The 17,873-nt window shown below is 40.6% G+C and overlaps 1 protein-coding gene across 1 annotated transcript in view; it reads left to right on the top strand.

Annotated features, from left to right (window-relative positions):
- USP24 (ubiquitin specific peptidase 24) overlaps positions 1-17,873 on the top strand; it is a 132,950-nt gene that overhangs the window by 58,067 nt on the left and 57,010 nt on the right. The window contains exons 19-32 of the mRNA XM_034641292.1: positions 1,128-1,235; positions 2,113-2,262; positions 2,875-3,006; positions 3,855-3,966; positions 5,044-5,120; positions 6,370-6,510; positions 6,673-6,726; positions 7,762-7,877; positions 10,804-10,870; positions 10,993-11,103; positions 11,785-11,883; positions 11,978-12,151; positions 16,570-16,655; positions 16,801-16,894. Of these exons, the coding sequence (XP_034497183.1) occupies positions 1,128-1,235; positions 2,113-2,262; positions 2,875-3,006; positions 3,855-3,966; positions 5,044-5,120; positions 6,370-6,510; positions 6,673-6,726; positions 7,762-7,877; positions 10,804-10,870; positions 10,993-11,103; positions 11,785-11,883; positions 11,978-12,151; positions 16,570-16,655; positions 16,801-16,894 (1,521 nt within the window). The remainder of the gene's footprint in view (positions 1-1,127; positions 1,236-2,112; positions 2,263-2,874; positions 3,007-3,854; positions 3,967-5,043; positions 5,121-6,369; positions 6,511-6,672; positions 6,727-7,761; positions 7,878-10,803; positions 10,871-10,992; positions 11,104-11,784; positions 11,884-11,977; positions 12,152-16,569; positions 16,656-16,800; positions 16,895-17,873) is intronic.

The raw sequence follows: 17,873 nt of genomic DNA, 5'->3' as shown, positions 1-17,873 counted from the left end.
AGTTGTAAGAAGCATCCATTTCAGAAACGTTGAAATTTGTAAAACCTGTATCTTAGAATCCAGGAAATACGGTATTTGCTGATCGATTGGCTCATCCTCAGGAAAACCAGTATTGTTTCTGGCAGTAGCTCTCGCTAATATACATATTCGGTAGGACGATGTTTTCCTGCCAGAGACAGAAAGTATATTTTTCAAAAGTATTTTCTACCACATAGAGGTCTTCATCTTACAGAAGCACTTGAAGAAGGAAGAAGGCCTTAAAAACAAAAGCAAATTTCAGCCTTTAAAATAAAGGCTAAGGACTTAAATTAAAACTTGAACTCAGTTTTTTAGACACTTAATCGATCATTTGATTAATAGTGTTAAACGGACAGTCTTCCAGATTTTACAAATGTCTTAGTTCAAAAGATGCTATGTATTAAAAGAACAGTTGTCTTTTTAAAGATTGTTTCATGAACATCAGACTTTTCAGATATGTACAATGAAAGATCTGGATTGTCGTGTACCAGTTTCAGAAATAACATTTGAAAGTCTTATGAAAGAAACATAGTCTAAATGTAAAGTGGCTGTAATAATAAAAATAAAATTCTCTCTTGCAAAATTGTTTTAACTAGGACATATAAGCAGGTCATGAGTACTTTCTTTAATATTTAGACCACTATTGGTATCTTGATCATATCATTGGCGTCTTAATCATATAATTACAGAAAATCATATTTTAATACCATTTTACTTATCAGCCAGCTCAGTATTATCCAAGGTAAATTTTGGCCATCAGTTTATTTCATTCCGTCAACATGTCCTAGCAGCCTGTGCTACTTAATCTATCCTCTGAAGTTGCTAATTCCTTGTCGTCTGTTTTTTGCTGATGTACCCTTATACATTTACTGTCACTTCACATCCACTCCTGTTTGCAGTTCTTGGCCTTAGGAAATTGCATGCAGAATAAGAAGTTGAAGACTGAATTATGAATGCATGGAGATGAGCTCTAAATGAGCAGTTTGAAGAGAAAAATAATAGAATGTGTAGCCATAAAACCTAATTGACTTGGGAAATTTTTATAGCTAATAAATTTAGCCTGCCGCTTATTTCTGGGTTTAACTGATGTAACTTCTTTTTAACTCTAGTCATCTCAGCTCAATAATCCCCAGTTTGTATGGGTGGTGCCAGCTTTGCGTCAGCTCCACGAGATCACCCGCTCGTTTATAAAACAGACCTATCAAAAGCAAGACAAGGTAAGAGAAGAGCCCTATTTGATGATTATACAGTTACACACACAACTCTTAGAATAACAAAACATAAAGAGATTGCTAAGTTTTATAGTCACTATTTTACATTTTTATGATTATTAATATAGTTCATTTATATTCTCTAATAATCTTGTTTAAACATCATTCTGCTTTCATTTCGTTGGAGCTTTTCTTTTGGTCTATCCTGAACTCATTCCCTTTTTATTTCCTTAATTTATTGAAATGATGATTACGCCAGTTTTTAAAAGTTAGAATGGTGTTTTGGAAATGTGTTTGGAAAGATGTAAAGACATTTGATCTCAGGAAGATTAGATCGTTTAAGGACCTGGAGCTTCCTTAGTGGGAGAGGCTTCGGAAGAAAGATCCGGAAAAGTACACAAGCAGTGAAGTAGTCTGTGGAAAGTCGCCTTAAAAGAAAAAAAAACTCTAGAAGAAAAAAAATTAGCAGAGAAGTTTATTAATTCCCTTAATTCTAGCTATGTGCCTACTAGGTGATTTTATTTGCTTTAGTGAAGGGATGGGAGTGAAGAAATCCTTAGATTCTCTCTCCTTCACTCACCTAGGCCCATGTGCTAAAACAAGCTTGTGTTGGGGCGCCTGGGTGGCACAGCGGTTAAGCGTCTGCCTTCGGCTCAGGGCGTGATCCCAGCGTTATGGGATCGAGCCCCACATCAGGCTCCTCTGCTATGAGCCTGCTTCTTCCTCTCCCACTCCCCCTGCTTGTGTTCCCTCTCTCGCTGGCTGTCTCTATCTCTGTCAAATAAATAAATAAAATCTTTAAAAAAAATAAAACAAGCTTGTGTTAAACTGACAAATCACTGCAGATTCTCATACCACTTCTCTTTTTGTTGTTTTTGCCAAGAGCATTATTCAAGACTTGAAGAAAAATTTTGAAATCGTGAAATTGGTAACAGGGAGTTTGATAGCCTGTCATCGACTTGCAGCCGCTGTGGCTGGACCCGGAGGCTTAACTGGTTCAACACTGGTGGACGGCCGATACACTTACCGGGAGGTATCTGGCATTGCGCTTTTGTGTCGTGATTTACTGCATTCATTTGGCTTTTTGCACTTGAACTATAAAAATAATATTTGTTGGGTATCACTCTAAAAGACGTGGCATGAGCTGTCTTTGTAGTGATGGAACAGTTTTGTGTTTTGACTATAATCATTTTAAAATAACAGTTGAGAAAATTGTTATTTCTGGGTAAATCTTTCAGTAAATCACCTAAAAATTGCCTGTGATAAAACCATCTTTCTTTTGTCTTTCATCGGAAATAATAATTGTCAGTTCTGTGGGGAATTGTTTTGTTTCTTAAATCAACTGATTAGGAACATTGTTTTTAAAAATTAGAAAAAATCTTATCTCACTACTTGTGAGTTTGTGGTGTTTTACTTGAGATTGCTGAAATGATATTTTACTGACATCCTAAGTGAGCTGGAATTGGTAATAGACTTGACATTGTGCCGTCAGCTTACAAACAGATGTCTCCCATTTATTTTACCCTAAATGACATGAGAAAGCATTAGGTAGAACTCTTTTTTTTAATCAAAAAAATTTGTTTTTAATTTTACTTTTAGGTAGGAATGCCTGGAGTTAACTAATTAGCATTACTTCTCTTTGCAGTATTTAGAGGCCCATCTAAAATTTCTAGCATTTTTCTTGCAAGAAGCTACTCTGTATCTGGGTTGGAATCGTGCCAAGGAAATCTGGGAGTGTCTTGTGACTGGCCAGGATGTTTGTGAATTAGATAGAGAGGTAAGAAGATGGTATTGTGGATAAAATAAGGCAGAAGTGGGACTTAAATATTTTACCTTTTCGGTGTGTCTCATATTTTTTTGCGGGTCTCACATTTTTAATTTCTAAACACTTGTCAATTTGTTAAGCATATGTTTATACTAACAGGCCAGGAACTGTAAGTGCTGAAAAAATATTTTATAGAATATGTATCTGTGACCTAAATATATGAGTTCTTCACTAATTTTTATACTATTCTGGATAAAACCGAATTCAGAGTGAGCACAGCTACAGAATTCTTGGTGTGTCTCATATGTTTTCTCCCTTACCTGGAACTAATGTCAAGTTACCAACCAGAAACTGAGTTCCTTTAATGATGTTGTACCCCAGAAACACAAGGAAGAATAAATGCCTAGACAGATTTTTTAAACTATAATTAAGCAGCTGAAAGTAGATTAAACCAGGAGCAGAACACCTGACTTGGCATATTTTAACAATGAATTGCTGTTTGCTCATCTCATTTTACAGAATTATAACTGCTTCGTAGCATTGTTGAAAGGACTGCATATATCCCCTTGCCTAGCACAGTGGCTGGCACATAGCAAGGCTTGTTAATAAACGTTAGTGGAGAAGCCCAAGGTTAAGCTCCATTAAACAGTGTGAGTTTATATTTGCATTATCTGGGGGGAAGGTTGCTAGAACTGCTTTTATTTAGTTCCAGACTACCAGGCATTTCAGTTTTCAGTGGTATTTCGTCAATAAATATTTTTGAAGATTTAAACGTGACTTATCTTCACTCTCCCACTTTGGAACATGTATTTGCCTGAAATGGATTTTAGTTATAGGGTTACATTTGTCTTGATCCACAGATGTGTTTTGAATGGTTTACAAAAGGGCAGCATGATCTCGAGAGTGATGTTCAGCAGCAGCTTTTCAAGGAGAAAATTCTTAAATTGGAGTCATATGAAATCACAATGAATGGTAGGAAAACAAAATCTTTTTTTCTCATTTCTTTAAGAAATTTTATTCTTTCCTTTCCCTCTAAGTCCATTTCTCAGAAGCAACTGAACAGTCTGGAATATCCTTCTGGACTTTTCTTTACATCTATATAAACATATATGCACAGATAAGTTCCCTTTTATGTGAATGGTATCATATGATTAATTTCAAATTATATGGCCCAGTAGCTCAAACTGTCAAATGGTAGCATGTATCAGTACTTCATTCCGTTTTATGGCTGAATGATACTCCATTGTATGAATATACCACATTTTATTTATCCATTCATCAGTTGATGGACTTTGGGTTGTTCTCACTCTTTGGCTATGATTAGTAACACTGCTATAAGCATTTATGTACAAGTTCTTGTGTGGACATTAGTTTTCATTTTTTTTGGTTGTATACCGCAGAGTGAAATTGTATCCTGGAACTAACATTTAAAAAACTGTCAGACTATTTTGCAAAGGGGCTGCACTATTTTATATTCTTCCCAGCAACATCTGAGGGTTTCAGTTCCTTCCCATCTTCACCAACTCTGGTTACTGTCATCTTTATTCTTGCCATCCTGGTGTGTGTCAGGTGTTATCTCGTGGTTTCGGTCTGCATTTCCCTGATGACCGATGATATTGAGCATCTGTGCATGTGTTTATTGACTGTATGTGTATATTCTGTGGAGAAATGTCTGTTCGGACCTTTTGCCCACTGTGAGTTGGCTTGTCCTTCTGTTGTTGAGCTGTATTTCTGCAGAGTAGCTCCTCATCAGATACACGATTTGCAAATATTTTGTCACATTCAGTGGGTAGTCTTTTCATACTCTTGTAGTCCTTTGAAGCACACAGTTCTTGTTTTGATGAGGTCCAATTTATGGTTTTTTTCTGGTGTTTTTTGTGCTTTTGGTACCATATCTAACAAACCATTGCCTGATTTTGAGGTCTTGAAGATTGATGTCTGTTTTGTCCTAAGAGGTTTACATTTGGCTCTTGATATGCTTTGAGTCTTTTCCTTGATTATCTATGGTATTTAGAGTGCGTGAATTTATCTGACCTTCTGTAATTTCAGGTTTTAACTTATTTAAGACCTTTTTTGAAAATGTGAATCTTTGTGATCATCGATTGAAACGACAAGGAGCTCAACTGGTGAGTACGTTATTCTGAAATCTAGGTAATTTGGATAGTCTAGTAAAACACAGCAAAAAAGGTGTTGTAATTGAGAGAAAACATGACTTTTGTTAAAGAAGGGGCATCTCCTCGACTGCCGTCTTCTGCATTGACGACAGGGCTTCTCTCAGAGCGTCATGGAGGCCCCTCTTTCCAGCACAGCAACAGTCGCTCACCAGCTGCCTGCGAGAGCACAGTTGACTCTCAAATCCCTTCATGCTTCTTGCTGACCTGGGGCAGCCAGCAGCTTCCTGCGGCTAGGTGAATGCAGTAGGGATCATTTCATCGAAGCTTCCGACTCCTCAGATCCAGTAACAGACACGTTCCTAAAAAATAACAACATCTTTAATTCTGGAGATGAATCTTCAGATCATCGCAGTGGCAGGGATTCGGGGAGAAAATTTTAGGAACAGTCCACGAAGCAGGAAAATGAGGGTCCATAGAATGTATATAGCATATGTTTATATTTACATATGCACCTTAAGAATGAAAGACAAGGGGCGCCTGGGTGGCACAGCGGTTAAGCGTCTGCCTTCGGCTCAGGACGTGATCCCGGCGTTATGGGATCGAGCCCCACATCAGGCTCCTCCGCTATGAGCCTGCTTCTTCCTCTCCCACTCCCTCTGCTTGTGTTCCCTCTCTCGCTGGCTGTCTCTATCTCTGTCGAATAAATAAATAAAATCTTTAAAAAAAAAAAAAAGAATGAAAGACAAAAAATAACTGTCTTTTCTAAGACATAACTCTCTTGATTCAAGACCTGGCTTCCTGGATGGTAAGAATTTTTACGAAATGTCTAAGGCCTGGATCCTGTCACTTGAACTGAGCTTTGGGAAGACCAAATTGAGCCTTAAGGGTTATTCACCACTTCTAGCCTGGCTCTCTTGCCTTTTGGAGAAAAGCTCCTAAAGATGGTGCCCACCTCAGTCCTGAGCGTTTCCACTTCTATAGCATGTTTGGGTATATCTTCAGCTTGGGTTTAGGAATATCTGGAGAAAACCCTCCATATCTATTCTTGTTGCCATGGACATAGCCCAGTGTTTCTGTGGTGTTTTTTTTTCTTTGTTTTAAAGTTCCAAATCAGTACAATAGTGCCCTCGTATGTAGCTTGGTTTTTGCAGCCTTAACTCATATTAAACTGAAAGGTGTAAATGAGTGACGTAATAAAAAATAATTGTCTGTAATTTTATGACCTTGGTGTGCTATCCAATTTTTTTTTTCTTTTGAACAGTATGTAGAAAAGCTGGAATTGATAGGAATGGATTTCATTTGGAAAATAGCCATGGAATCACCTGATGAAGAAATTGCTAATGAAGCCATTCAGTTAATCATAAACTATAGTTACATTAACCTGAATCCTAGATTAAAGAAGGTGGGTGCTCGTGCACAGAACCGAAGATTATATATATATTTTTATCGTTAAGTTCTGACCCTTGGTGTGCCTGAAAATTGGCTTTTTTATTTTATTGTTTTGCTCTTAATAATGATTGCAACTGAATGTCAGACTAATTTTAATTTCTTTTATCTCTTTTAGGATTCTGTATCATTACATAAGAAATTTATTGCTGATTGTTACACAAGATTAGAAGTGAGTAGTAAATTTCATTTAACCTATTTTTGAAATAAGTGCTTTGATGTTTTTCCTTTTATAATTTTATGTTGGGATCATGTAAAATAGCGATACTTGAGGCTGGATTCTACCGACGAATTTGTCAGCAGTACCTTATTGTCGCATAGGGAACAGACGTTTGCTTTGATTCACCCAGTACAGAAATGTCCTTTATAAGAAAGCTTTCCTTCTCTTTCCACCACCGCTCCTCTCCACTCCACCCACCCCCAGTTTTGGGGTATAGGAACTGTCTTCAGAAAACGGGTCTGATATACATTCCGCATTTCTAATAGATTCTTTTCTCCTTTTTCTCTTTCTGCCCAGGAGTTTCATGAAAGAACTTGCTTTTCCTGCCCTTCCCCATTTTCACCCAAGACTATATCTTAAATGCTATCAAGGCCCTAGCAGGACACTCAGTAGTTGGTGGTGTTGGTGGTCTTTGTCCATTAGAAGCCTGCTGTGTGCTCACATCTATTTCCAGTGCCTTATCTCCAGCATGATGGTTAAAGCATTAAACAGTCATTTCATTCTTAATTTGTGCTTAATTTATATCTAATGGAGAGTATTCCAAAAACATATGCTGCTGCCTGCAAATGTCAGTAAATTAAACCTTCTGATGATGAATACGTGCTCGAATCTATACAGGATTTTCCAAATTGTGACTTCCATCCAGATATGTCATCAATAAGAAAATATTTAAAATATTCAAGTACCTTAAATGAGGTACCATTTAAGTTTTAACATATGTAGAACAGTAGTTCTCAACTCGGGGTTCTTTTGCCTCCTGGAGATCATTTGGCAATGTCCGGAAACCTTTATGGTTGTCACAGCCAGAGAGGTCCCCCTGGTACCGGTACCTTGTGGTAGGTGGGTAGTGACTGGAAGTCAGAGATGTTGCTAAACATCCAGCAGAAGCCCAGGAAAGCCCTCCAACAAAAAGTTTCCAGCCCAGAATAGCAGTAGGGCCAAGATTTGAGAAATCCTGATAGAGAATGATTGTTTCCTATTTCGTAGGCAGCCAGTTCAGCACTTGGTGGCCCCACTCTGACGCATGCTGTAACCAGAGCAACAAAAATGCTTACAGCGACTGCTATGCCAACCGTAGCAACATCAGTCCAGTCTCCATATAGGTGAGTGTGCAGAAATTACGGCATATCCTTGCATGATGCAGAAATAAATATATATATAATATTACATGTATGTATGTATATATATATATATAATATATATATTTATATATATATTTATCAGCTTGAAAAAATAAAAAATAACTGGCTGCTTTTTCTGGAGATGTCTTAATTGTGGATTTCCTCCTTTTATGTCATAATTTTTGCAATAGTCCTGTCCTGAGAAATTGTATGACCCCATCATACTTCCCCAAATCTGTATTTTTTTCCCTGAAGATCTGTAGGTCATCATCACCACCACCCAAGTATTACCCTGTCCCTCCCCTCTGCCTAGTGGACATCATCTATTGTTTTGTTTTGTGTTTTTTTGTATTTAAATTGTTTTACTTTGACTCTGTATAACAGGAGTAGCCTACTCCTTGCAACAGACTACAGATACAATGAGCAATTTTTTCAAGTTTGAAATATTTACTTAGACATAACCTTTCTCCTTGTGCCCAAATCCAGGTCATTAACAGCATAAGCAAAATGAAATGGAAGATGATGGTTAATTAACATTGTGCATTATAATATCATCATAGTTAAGATATTATTTACTTAAAATTATTTTTCAGAATAAGTTTTAATAAGAACTTTATTGCCATATATTTGTTGCCAAACTTTGAACTGACGTCTCATCACATTGCCGTGTTTAGTGTTTTCGGATGTTACCAGTGAAATCTGAGTTCAGTATTTGCTGTAGTTGTTTGATGTGGTAAGGAACGCAGATGAGTTATTCAGAAACAATAGGCTGAAGGAACTCAAATGCTCCTGTGAGGTTTTACAAGCCCTTCATGCTTAGTCAGAGGCCCCAAACCAGTGGTGCCCAAGAAACCTTGGCAGGTGCTCAGAACAAGGCTTACTCTGCTGCCCTCTAGTGATAGGTCCTCAGATTTTTTTTCTCTTGGAAAGTGTGTGTGTATTTATTTACAGTTCTTTTTTCTTTTTAAAGTCTTCCTTTAGAAAAGGAATCAAAACAATATATCCTTACAGTCTTCATCTTTTTTTAAAAAATGAGTTGAGTACTGGGTAGAAATATTTTATTAACATGAGAGATGCCAATAAAACTCAACCCTCTTGGAGCTCTTTTTAAAATGCCAGAAAGTGGGGTGCCTGGCTGGCTCAGTTGGTAGAGCATGCTACTCTTGATCTTGGGGTTGTAAGTTTGAACCCCACGTTCGGTGTAGAGATTACTTAAAAATACAATCTTACAAAAAAATGGTTAAAATGGTAGAAAGTGATTATAGATTCAGCTCATGATAAGAACACTAACATGACCTTTGCATTCCCACATTGATGGAAGTGTATTTCAAATAGACTTTCATTGAGAATGTGTATTGAGAATTCGTAATTACATGTCTGTAAGATGTGGTCCATCTCTGCCTAGGTCATTAATGTTCCATTTGTCTGACAAACCAGAATAGAAATGCGTTGATGAACTGTTGGATTGGGATTTCCAAACTGCGACATCTTTAAATTAGTGTGTTTTTTGTTTTTCTCTTTTTATTAAGTGATTTTTATTCTGCATCAGTTCATGTTTGAATGACTACAGAGCAGAACTACAGGATAGTTTTTAACTGTTCTTGTTATAAACTCTAAACACTGTTAATAGGAATGTATAATTTCAAAATTGCATTTGAACCAGGACATTGCAGTTGATCTTATTTCACTGGTTTTGAAAGAACTTCTCAGTGACCGTAATTGTTCGTCCTTTTGAGGGGGAGGAGCTGTTCTCTCATCTACACAGTGTTCTCCAGTGCTGTCTGTGATTTCATTCGTTACTGAGGCATAATTAAGTTCACTCATTCATTTATTATTAGCACTTAGATAGTTCCTAAAGATTTTCCATCTCAGTATCAAATTGTAGTCTTACCCATAGCCTAAAAGGATTTGGAACTCTGTTAAACGTGTTCAACAGGACTTTTAGAATGTGTTTAACCACTCTTTTTAAAGTGAAATTTCCGGTCCTGCTCATTGGCAGACCAGACCAATTGTTAGAAAATGGTAGTACCTTTTTTCAGATTTAGAAATACCCTATTTGAAACGCCTAGACTTTCTGGAATAACACGTGCTTAAATTAGGGACACTTGGATTTTCATCTCTCCGTGTTAACATGTGTAATGTTTTCTTTCATAAAATCTGAAGCTTTGAATGTATAAGCTTCTGAATGTCAGAGTCCTGTGAATTAAGATAATAAGTACTATTCCCTAAGTCTGACCAAAAGGGACCTCAGGGCTCATTTTCGGGAGTGCCTTAGCTCCACACTTCTTGGCCATATGTTGCCTGTTCTAGAGATGGTTGTCTGCTGATTCGCGTTGATTTCTTAAATACTTGGAAAACCGGTGTAATAATAACTTCTTATGCCTGTATGTTTTACCTATATGGGATATTCATTTAAACCAGATAAACAATTGTTTGTCCTTCACTTCCTCCTCATTCTCAGGCTCATTAAAACAGCAAGCGTTATTTGTGGTAGACTTACTGGTTTGCATTTCTCTTCTGATTTTCAGACAGTTCAAAACTTGGGGAGAGTCCGTGTTAACTGAGTTACGTGGCATATTTTAGTTGTAAGATTATGAGACTCAAACTCACTGATAGTTCATTCTTGGTGGCTTGATGGACAAATAGACCTGGAGACCCAGGTCCTCTCTTTATGGAACAGCTGTTTACAAAGAAAGGAGAGGACACACGGAGATGCTTGTCCTCCCTGACTCTGTGGGCGCGTCCCAGCCGTGAGCTGGTTGGGTCACCCTCCCTTGGGTGGAAATTTAGTCTCTGCAAATGTCACCCTTTGACCAGTGAGTGCTAAAACTGTGTGGTTTTGGTGAAGCAGACTGGAATCGAGCAATTTACTTCAAATATGTTCCAAAAAAATTTTTTTAATCCATAGATCCACTAAACTGGTAATAATCGAGAGGTTGCTGCTTCTGGCAGAACGCTACGTGATCACTATAGAGGTGAGTCTCTCTTTAAAGCCCCTTTCCAGTGGTGCCATTGGACTCATCATGTCAGGTGTGTATTTCTGAGACGTTTCAATGATGCCGTGCGTCTGACTGGTTTGACTTACATCTTTCCCAAGGATTTTTACTCTGTTCCACGAACTATTCTACCTCATGGTGCCTCGTTTCATGGACATCTTTTAACTCTCAATGTTACGTATGAGTCTACCAAAGATACCTTCACTGTAGAGGTAGGTTTACGCTGAGCCCTGGAGCCATTCTTGTATCGTCTTGTTACTTTCGTGAGAGCACTGAGGGTTGGGATAGCTGCACGAGCAACTGTTCTTCAAGCTGTTTGGTCAACATATTCAGGCTAAACACCTGCAGCGAAAAGGAGTGATGGGGCAGAAGCAGGCCCATAAGTAAGCATGTGGTATAACATCAGGTGGTGATGAGTGTTATAAAGAATGAGCAAGAATAAAGCTGGTTAATTTGGAGAAAGTGATGCGTATATGTGAAATGTCATGAAGAGATGGGCAGGGAAGTTCTCTCTGAAGTGATGACATTTGAGCAAAGATGAAATGAAGTGACAGCAAGCCATTTCTGGGGAAGAACATTGCAAGCAAAGGGAGCGGCAGGGACAGAGGCCCTGCCGTGGGACTTGCGTGGCTTGTTCGGTGACAGGCAGGGTAGCTGGTGGTGGGGCGCAGAGAGAACAGGAGAGCCTGGACACTCCGCAGCAGAAGGACTTGCAATTTGATTCCCGAGAGATGGCGAGGACGGGGGTGGGAAAGTGGACACTGAATTACTGGGGAAGGGGAGCCTCCCAGTGGGGATTCTTGTCTGTGGGGTCTCTGCTGTGTTCCCGGCTTCTGGAACAGCATCTGGTACCCAGTCCTTCCTCACAAGCGGTGATTGTTTTCATCATGCAGGCTCACAGTAATGAGACCATAGGGAGTGTGCGGTGGAAGATAGCCAAGCAGTTGTGCTCGCCTGTGGACAACATACAGATTTTTACCAACGATAGTCTGGTAGGTGTGCACTGGCCGTTTGTGGCCCTTCAGCCTGACAACCACACCTTCGTCCTCCTCTCCCTCCCGCTAATTAAGAAACTGCTTTTTGCAGCTGACGGTGAATAAAGACCAAAAGCTCCTCCACCAGCTGGGCTTTTCCGACGAACAGATCCTCACGGTGAAGACTTCAGGCAGCGGGACCCCATCTGGGAGCTCCGCGGACTCCTCTACCAGCTCCAGCAGCAGCGGCAGTGGGGTCTTCAGCTCCTCGTACGCCATGGAGCAGGTACGGGCCGCCGGCAAGTCCGAGTTGGTCATCGTCCTGCTTGTGCCTTCGGCCCGTCTAGGCGTGGGTGACTGGGTCCTTTTCTGTCAGACAAGTCCTGTTTGATGAGGTTCCTCATAAGGGGACAGGCGTAGACAGAGGAGAGCACTGAGCCAGGGAACTCCTCTGTGTAGAGATGGAGGGTGAAGAGGACCCGGGGGGAGATGACAGAGGAGCCAGAGAGGAGGGGAGAGCCAAGCGAGTCCAGAGATCCTTGACTCTGCCTTTAACAGACATCTAGAATCTGGCTATTCTTGTCTGCCTCCATGGCTTTCACATGGGTCCAGGCAGCTGTTATGACTCACCAGAAGTGTTTGAGCAGTGCCTACCTGCTCTCACGGCCCTGTCTGCCCTTACACCGGTTCAGTCTCTTCTGTGTACAGTGCCCAGCAGCCTGGCCTTTTATTTATTTATTTTTAAAGATCTTATTTATTTATTTGAGAGAGAGAGAGCATGAGAGGGGTGAGGGTCAGAGGGAGAAGCAGACTCCCTGCTGACGATGCGGGACTCGAACCCGGGACTCCAGGATCATGACCTGAGCTGAAGGCAGTTGCTTAACAACTGAGCCACCAAGACGCCCCCAGCCTGGGCTTTGAAACAGCAGTTACATTGTACTCAAATGCTCCCGGGGCTTCATCTCACTCTGAGTGGGAGTCAGAGACTACAGAGTCCTACAGGGCTGACCTCATGGACCCTCATGGAACTTCTCTGAGATCACCTTCCCACGACCTCCCTCCTTCACACCACCCCAGCTGCACTGGTCTCCATGTTGGTCCTCAGACTTTGTAAGGTCTGTGCACGTGCACTTACCTGTGTCCGGAATGTTCTTCCCCAGTATCCTGGTGGTCCTCTCTCACGTTCTTCAGCTCTCCCTGAAATGTTGCCTTCTCAGTGAGCCTTCTTTGGCAATCCTATTTAAATTTTTAACCCCACTTCTGCACTTCTTATTTCCCTTCCTGACTTACTTTAACATATCATGTGTTTTATCTTATTTAATGTCTCTCTGTCCCCGGTGACATATAAACTCCATGAGAGCAGGCTTCTGTCTGTTTTGCTCATTGTTGTATCCCCAGCACCTAAAAGAGTGCCTCGAACATAATAGGTACTCAATCAGTATTTGTCCATTGATTCCATGAATCTGCCCGTTTCCTGGGGACCTTCTCTGTGTCAGGACAGAGCTTGGCACCAGAGTACACAACTGATGGGGCTGGTTCTGCTTCTTCGCTCTCAGTCTAGAAAGTAAGATCTCACCAGACCTCATGTAAAGGCACTCAGATGGCACATGAGGGTTGTTTTCATAGTTATATATGTTGCTTTAATTCCAAATAGAAGATCTTTGTGTACTGTGGGGTTTTTTCCTAACTTACCATAAACTTGCTATAGATCTCAAGAACTCCTCGGGGCTAGTATTAATATAATGGGTTTTTTCCTTTTTTTTAAGTGACTATACTTGTATAATAGTAAGAATTTAAGGAAGATCCCCCTCAAAGTAGTATTATGACAGTTAATCAACAGCAGAAACAATGTCCAAGCATGCCTTCACTTACTGCATTTTGCAGATGGTGTGTTTTTTACAAATTGAAGGTTGGTGCCAGCTCTGTACCAAGCAAGTCCACTGGTACTGTTTTTCCAACAGCATTTGCTGACTTTCTCTGTGTCATATTTTGGTACTTCTCATAGTATTTTAAACTTTTTCATTATTATATTTGTCATGATGATCTATGGTCAGTGATCGGTGATATTACTATTGTAGTTACTTTGGGGCACCACAGACTGTGCCCATATAAGACAGCAAACTTAATAAATGTCGTGTATGTTCTGACTGCTCCACAGCCAGCTGTTCCCACCTCTCTCTCCCTCTCCTTGGGCCCCCTATTCCCTGAGGTACAGCAATATCAAAATTAGGCCAAGTAATAAACTGTAACGGCCCCTGAGCGTTCAGGTGAGAGGAGGAGCTGCACATCTCACTTTACATCAAAGCTAGAAGTGATTAAGCTTAGTCAGGAAGGCACGTCAAAGGCTGAGTTAGGCTGGAAGCTAGACCTCTTGTGCTGGTTAGCCAAGTTGTGAAAGCAAAGGAAAGGTTCTGGAAGGACATTAAGAGCGCTACTCCAGTGCACACACGAATGAAGAAAGTAGAACAGCCTTACTGCTGACGTGGAGCAAGTGTGAGTGTCTGGATAGAAGATCAAACCGGCCACAACATCCTCTTAAGCCAAAGCCTGGCCCAGAGCAAGGCCCGAGCTCTCCTCCGTTCTGTGAAGGTGGAGACAGGTGAGGAGGCCGCAGAAGGAAAGTTGGATGCAGCAGAGGTGGGTTGGTGAGGTTTAGGGAAAGAAGCCGTCTCCGTAACACAGAAGCACGAGGTGAAGCAGCCAGCGCCGGTGTAGACGCCGCAGCAGGTGATCCGGAAGCTCTGACTCAGATCATTCGTGAGGGTGGCTGCGCTCAACAGCGGATTTCCAGTGTAGACGGAACAGCCTTCTGCTGGAAGAAGATGCCGTCTAGGACTTCCGTAGCTACAGAGGAGAAGTCAGTGCCTGGCTTCAGAGCCTCAAAGGTAGGCTGACTCTCTTGTGAGGGGTTAATGCAGCTGGTGACTTCAGGTTGGAGCCATGCTCATTTACCATTCATAAAACCCCAGGACCCTCAAGAATTATGCTGAATCTATACTTCCTGTACGCTCTAAACGGAACAACAAAGCACATCTGTTTACAACATAGTTTCCCAAACCCACTCTTGAGACCTACTGCTTAGGAAATAAGATTCTTTTCAAAATATTGCTGCTCATTGACAATGCTCCTGGTCACCCAAGAGCTCTGATGGAGATGGACAACAAGATAAACGTTGTTTTCATGCCCGTTGACACAGCATCCGTTCTGCAGCCCGTGGAGCAAGGAGTCATTTTGGCCTTCTTATTATTTAGGAAATACATTTCATAAGGCTGTCACTGCCATAGTGATTCCTCTGGTGGATGTGGGCAAAGTAAATTGAAAACCTTCTGGAAGGGATTCACCATTCTAGAACATTCGTGATTCATGGGAAGAGGTCAAGATAGCAACATGAGCGGGAGTTTGGAAGAAGCTGATTCCAACCTTCATGGACGACTTAGAAGGGGTTCAAGACTTCAGGGGAGGAATTGACTGCAGACGGGGTGGAAGGAACAAGAAGACTAGAAGTGGAGGCTGAAGGGGGGACCGGGTGGCTGTCTTCTCAGGATAAAATTTGAGCGGGTGAAGAGTTGCTTCTTACGGACAAACAAAGAAGGTGGTTTCTTGAAATGGACTCTGCTCCTGGTGAAGATGCCATGAAGGTGGTTGACATGACAACAGAGGATTTGTAATATCACAGAAACTTAGTTGGTAAAGCAGCAGCAAGGTCTGAGAGGTTTAATTCCCAGTTTTGAAAGAAGTTCTGTGGGTAAAATGCTATCAGACAGCATTGCGTGCTACAGAGAAATTGTTCATAAAAGGAAGAGTTGATTGATGCAGCCGACTTCAGTGTGGGCTTATTTTAAGGAATTGCCGCAGCCACCCTGCTCTTATCTGGTAGCAGCCATCGCCATCGAGGCCAGCTCCTCCCCAGCAGAAAGGTCACGACTCGCTGAAAGCTCAGATGACGGTTAGCATTCTTTAGCAATGAAGTCCCTTTTAATTAAAACATACACTTTGTTCTTTAGGCACAGTGCTACTATACACTTAATAGACTATAGTGCAAACTTACATGCACTGAGAAACCAAAAAATTCATTAGACTCTTGCAGCATTTGTTTTCTTACCATGGTCTGGAAGCAAACCTACGGTGTCCACAGTATGCTTTACATAGCATCTTCAAGCTTAACATTTTCAAATAGTCTCCTGTTTATCCTGAATTTATTAAAAACGGTCCCTTGTATAGTACATTCTACAGTGACATCTAGTTTCTTTATAACCAGAAAATAGTACTTTAATCACATCTAAGTCTCTTCTACCTGTTGTGCGTGAGTGTGTATACCCGCGTACCACTTTCACTTTGCTTGTAAGTCAGCCATCGCCTTGTTTGCTCCTGACGAGCTATGATCAGCTTTCAGTGATATCTACTCTAATCTCAATTCTGTTAATTATATCTGCCCCATCATTTTACTTCTCTTCCACTGCCCGCCTTTTGGCACCTTAACCCCTCACCAGCCGGTGGATAGGGGAGAGCCCAGGTAAAGGAACTAGAAGGTTGTGGCCCCGCCAGCGTCTGTTCCCACATGTTGCTCTGTGGTGCAGGTGAGCACACTGCTCCCCTCAAGCTTTGTGGCGGCCACTCTTTCAGAAGTCGTAATTTTATTGTTGGCAGGTTTGGTGAGAAAAAGGTTTCGTCAGTTTGTATTTATATTTTGCTTTCTTCCCTCAGGAGAAATCCCTCCCTGGTGTTGTGATGGCACTTGTATGTAATGTGTTTGACATGCTTTACCAGCTTGCCAATCTGGAGGAGCCAAGGTAGGTTTATGAGGCTTGAAAGAGAGAAAGTTATTAAGGTTAGGGAACCAAGTACATTTTGATTTGACTTTACATTTGTCAGAAACAAATGACTTTGGTACTGAAACTGGCTTATGTGAAAAAATTTGTGTTTGCGAAATTTCAGGATAACTCTGCGAGTACGAAAGCTGCTGCTCTTGATACCCACTGACCCAGCCATTCAGGAAGCCCTGGATCAACTTGACTCCTTGGGAAGAAAGGTAGGAGTGTCTTGGACTTAAGTGGCATGGAAATTTTAATGTCATGATTCAGTAAAAATACAACCTGAAATCACTTTTGGGCCATATGATATCCCATAACAGTTCTTTAAAAAAAATGCCTTTGCTGTAAATGGAAATCAGAGCTTCATGTTGACTTTTAAAAGACCTAGAATCAATAATGACGTCAAATTTTAGAACCGGAAGAGCCTTTAATATCATGTACTTCCACGTTCTTCTTTTTCTGGATTAAGATACTGAAGCCCAGAGAGATAAAGTGTCTCGCCCAGGATCAGACTCTAGTCCTGATTCAGTGGAGACATTTTTCTTCTGTCATGACACCTGTCTGAATGTGATTGTTGCCTGTGTTTGAGTTGCTTGCATAATTATATCATCATTTAATTTTTTTCCACAGTTGACATTTAAAGTTCATCTTAGTTTCCAGGATGTTTTTCCTCAAGAATTTTATTATATATATTGAAATTAAATTCTGTCTATAATATTGTTTAATTGTGTTCTCAGAATAAATTCACGTAGAACAAAATTGTTAGAACCATGGTACGAGTTTATGTTTCGGTGGTTGAAGTTTACATCAGCTCATAGTCTTATCACACACGGCTTAGGTATTTGCAGGAAGAAGAAAACTAACGTAATTACAAAATGTATCACTAGTACTAGCTAAAAGCATTTCCACAGCCTCCACTTCTACAAGTCTGTAATTTAATTATCAGTATTTACTGGTACAAATTTTTAAAACAGAAACAAATCCAGACAGCCTTGCTGGTGTTACCTGGAAGACTCTCAGACGCGTTCGTGTGGTGTCAGAGTGCTGTTGAGCACTGCGAGTTCGTGCGATGGCATTCGATGTTTTGTTAATAATCACCGAGTGATGTGTCCTTGAGGTTAATTTGTAGGAAATCCCTGTGGTATGATTATATTAAAGAGGAGAAGAACATTAGAGTGTACACTGAGGTGTGTTTCT

The sequence above is a fragment of the Ailuropoda melanoleuca genome, chromosome 2, assembly GCF_002007445.2.
Source record: "Ailuropoda melanoleuca isolate Jingjing chromosome 2, ASM200744v2, whole genome shotgun sequence".
NCBI lineage: Eukaryota > Metazoa > Chordata > Mammalia > Carnivora > Ursidae > Ailuropoda > Ailuropoda melanoleuca.
This window is presented reverse-complemented; position numbering and strand designations above follow the sequence as displayed.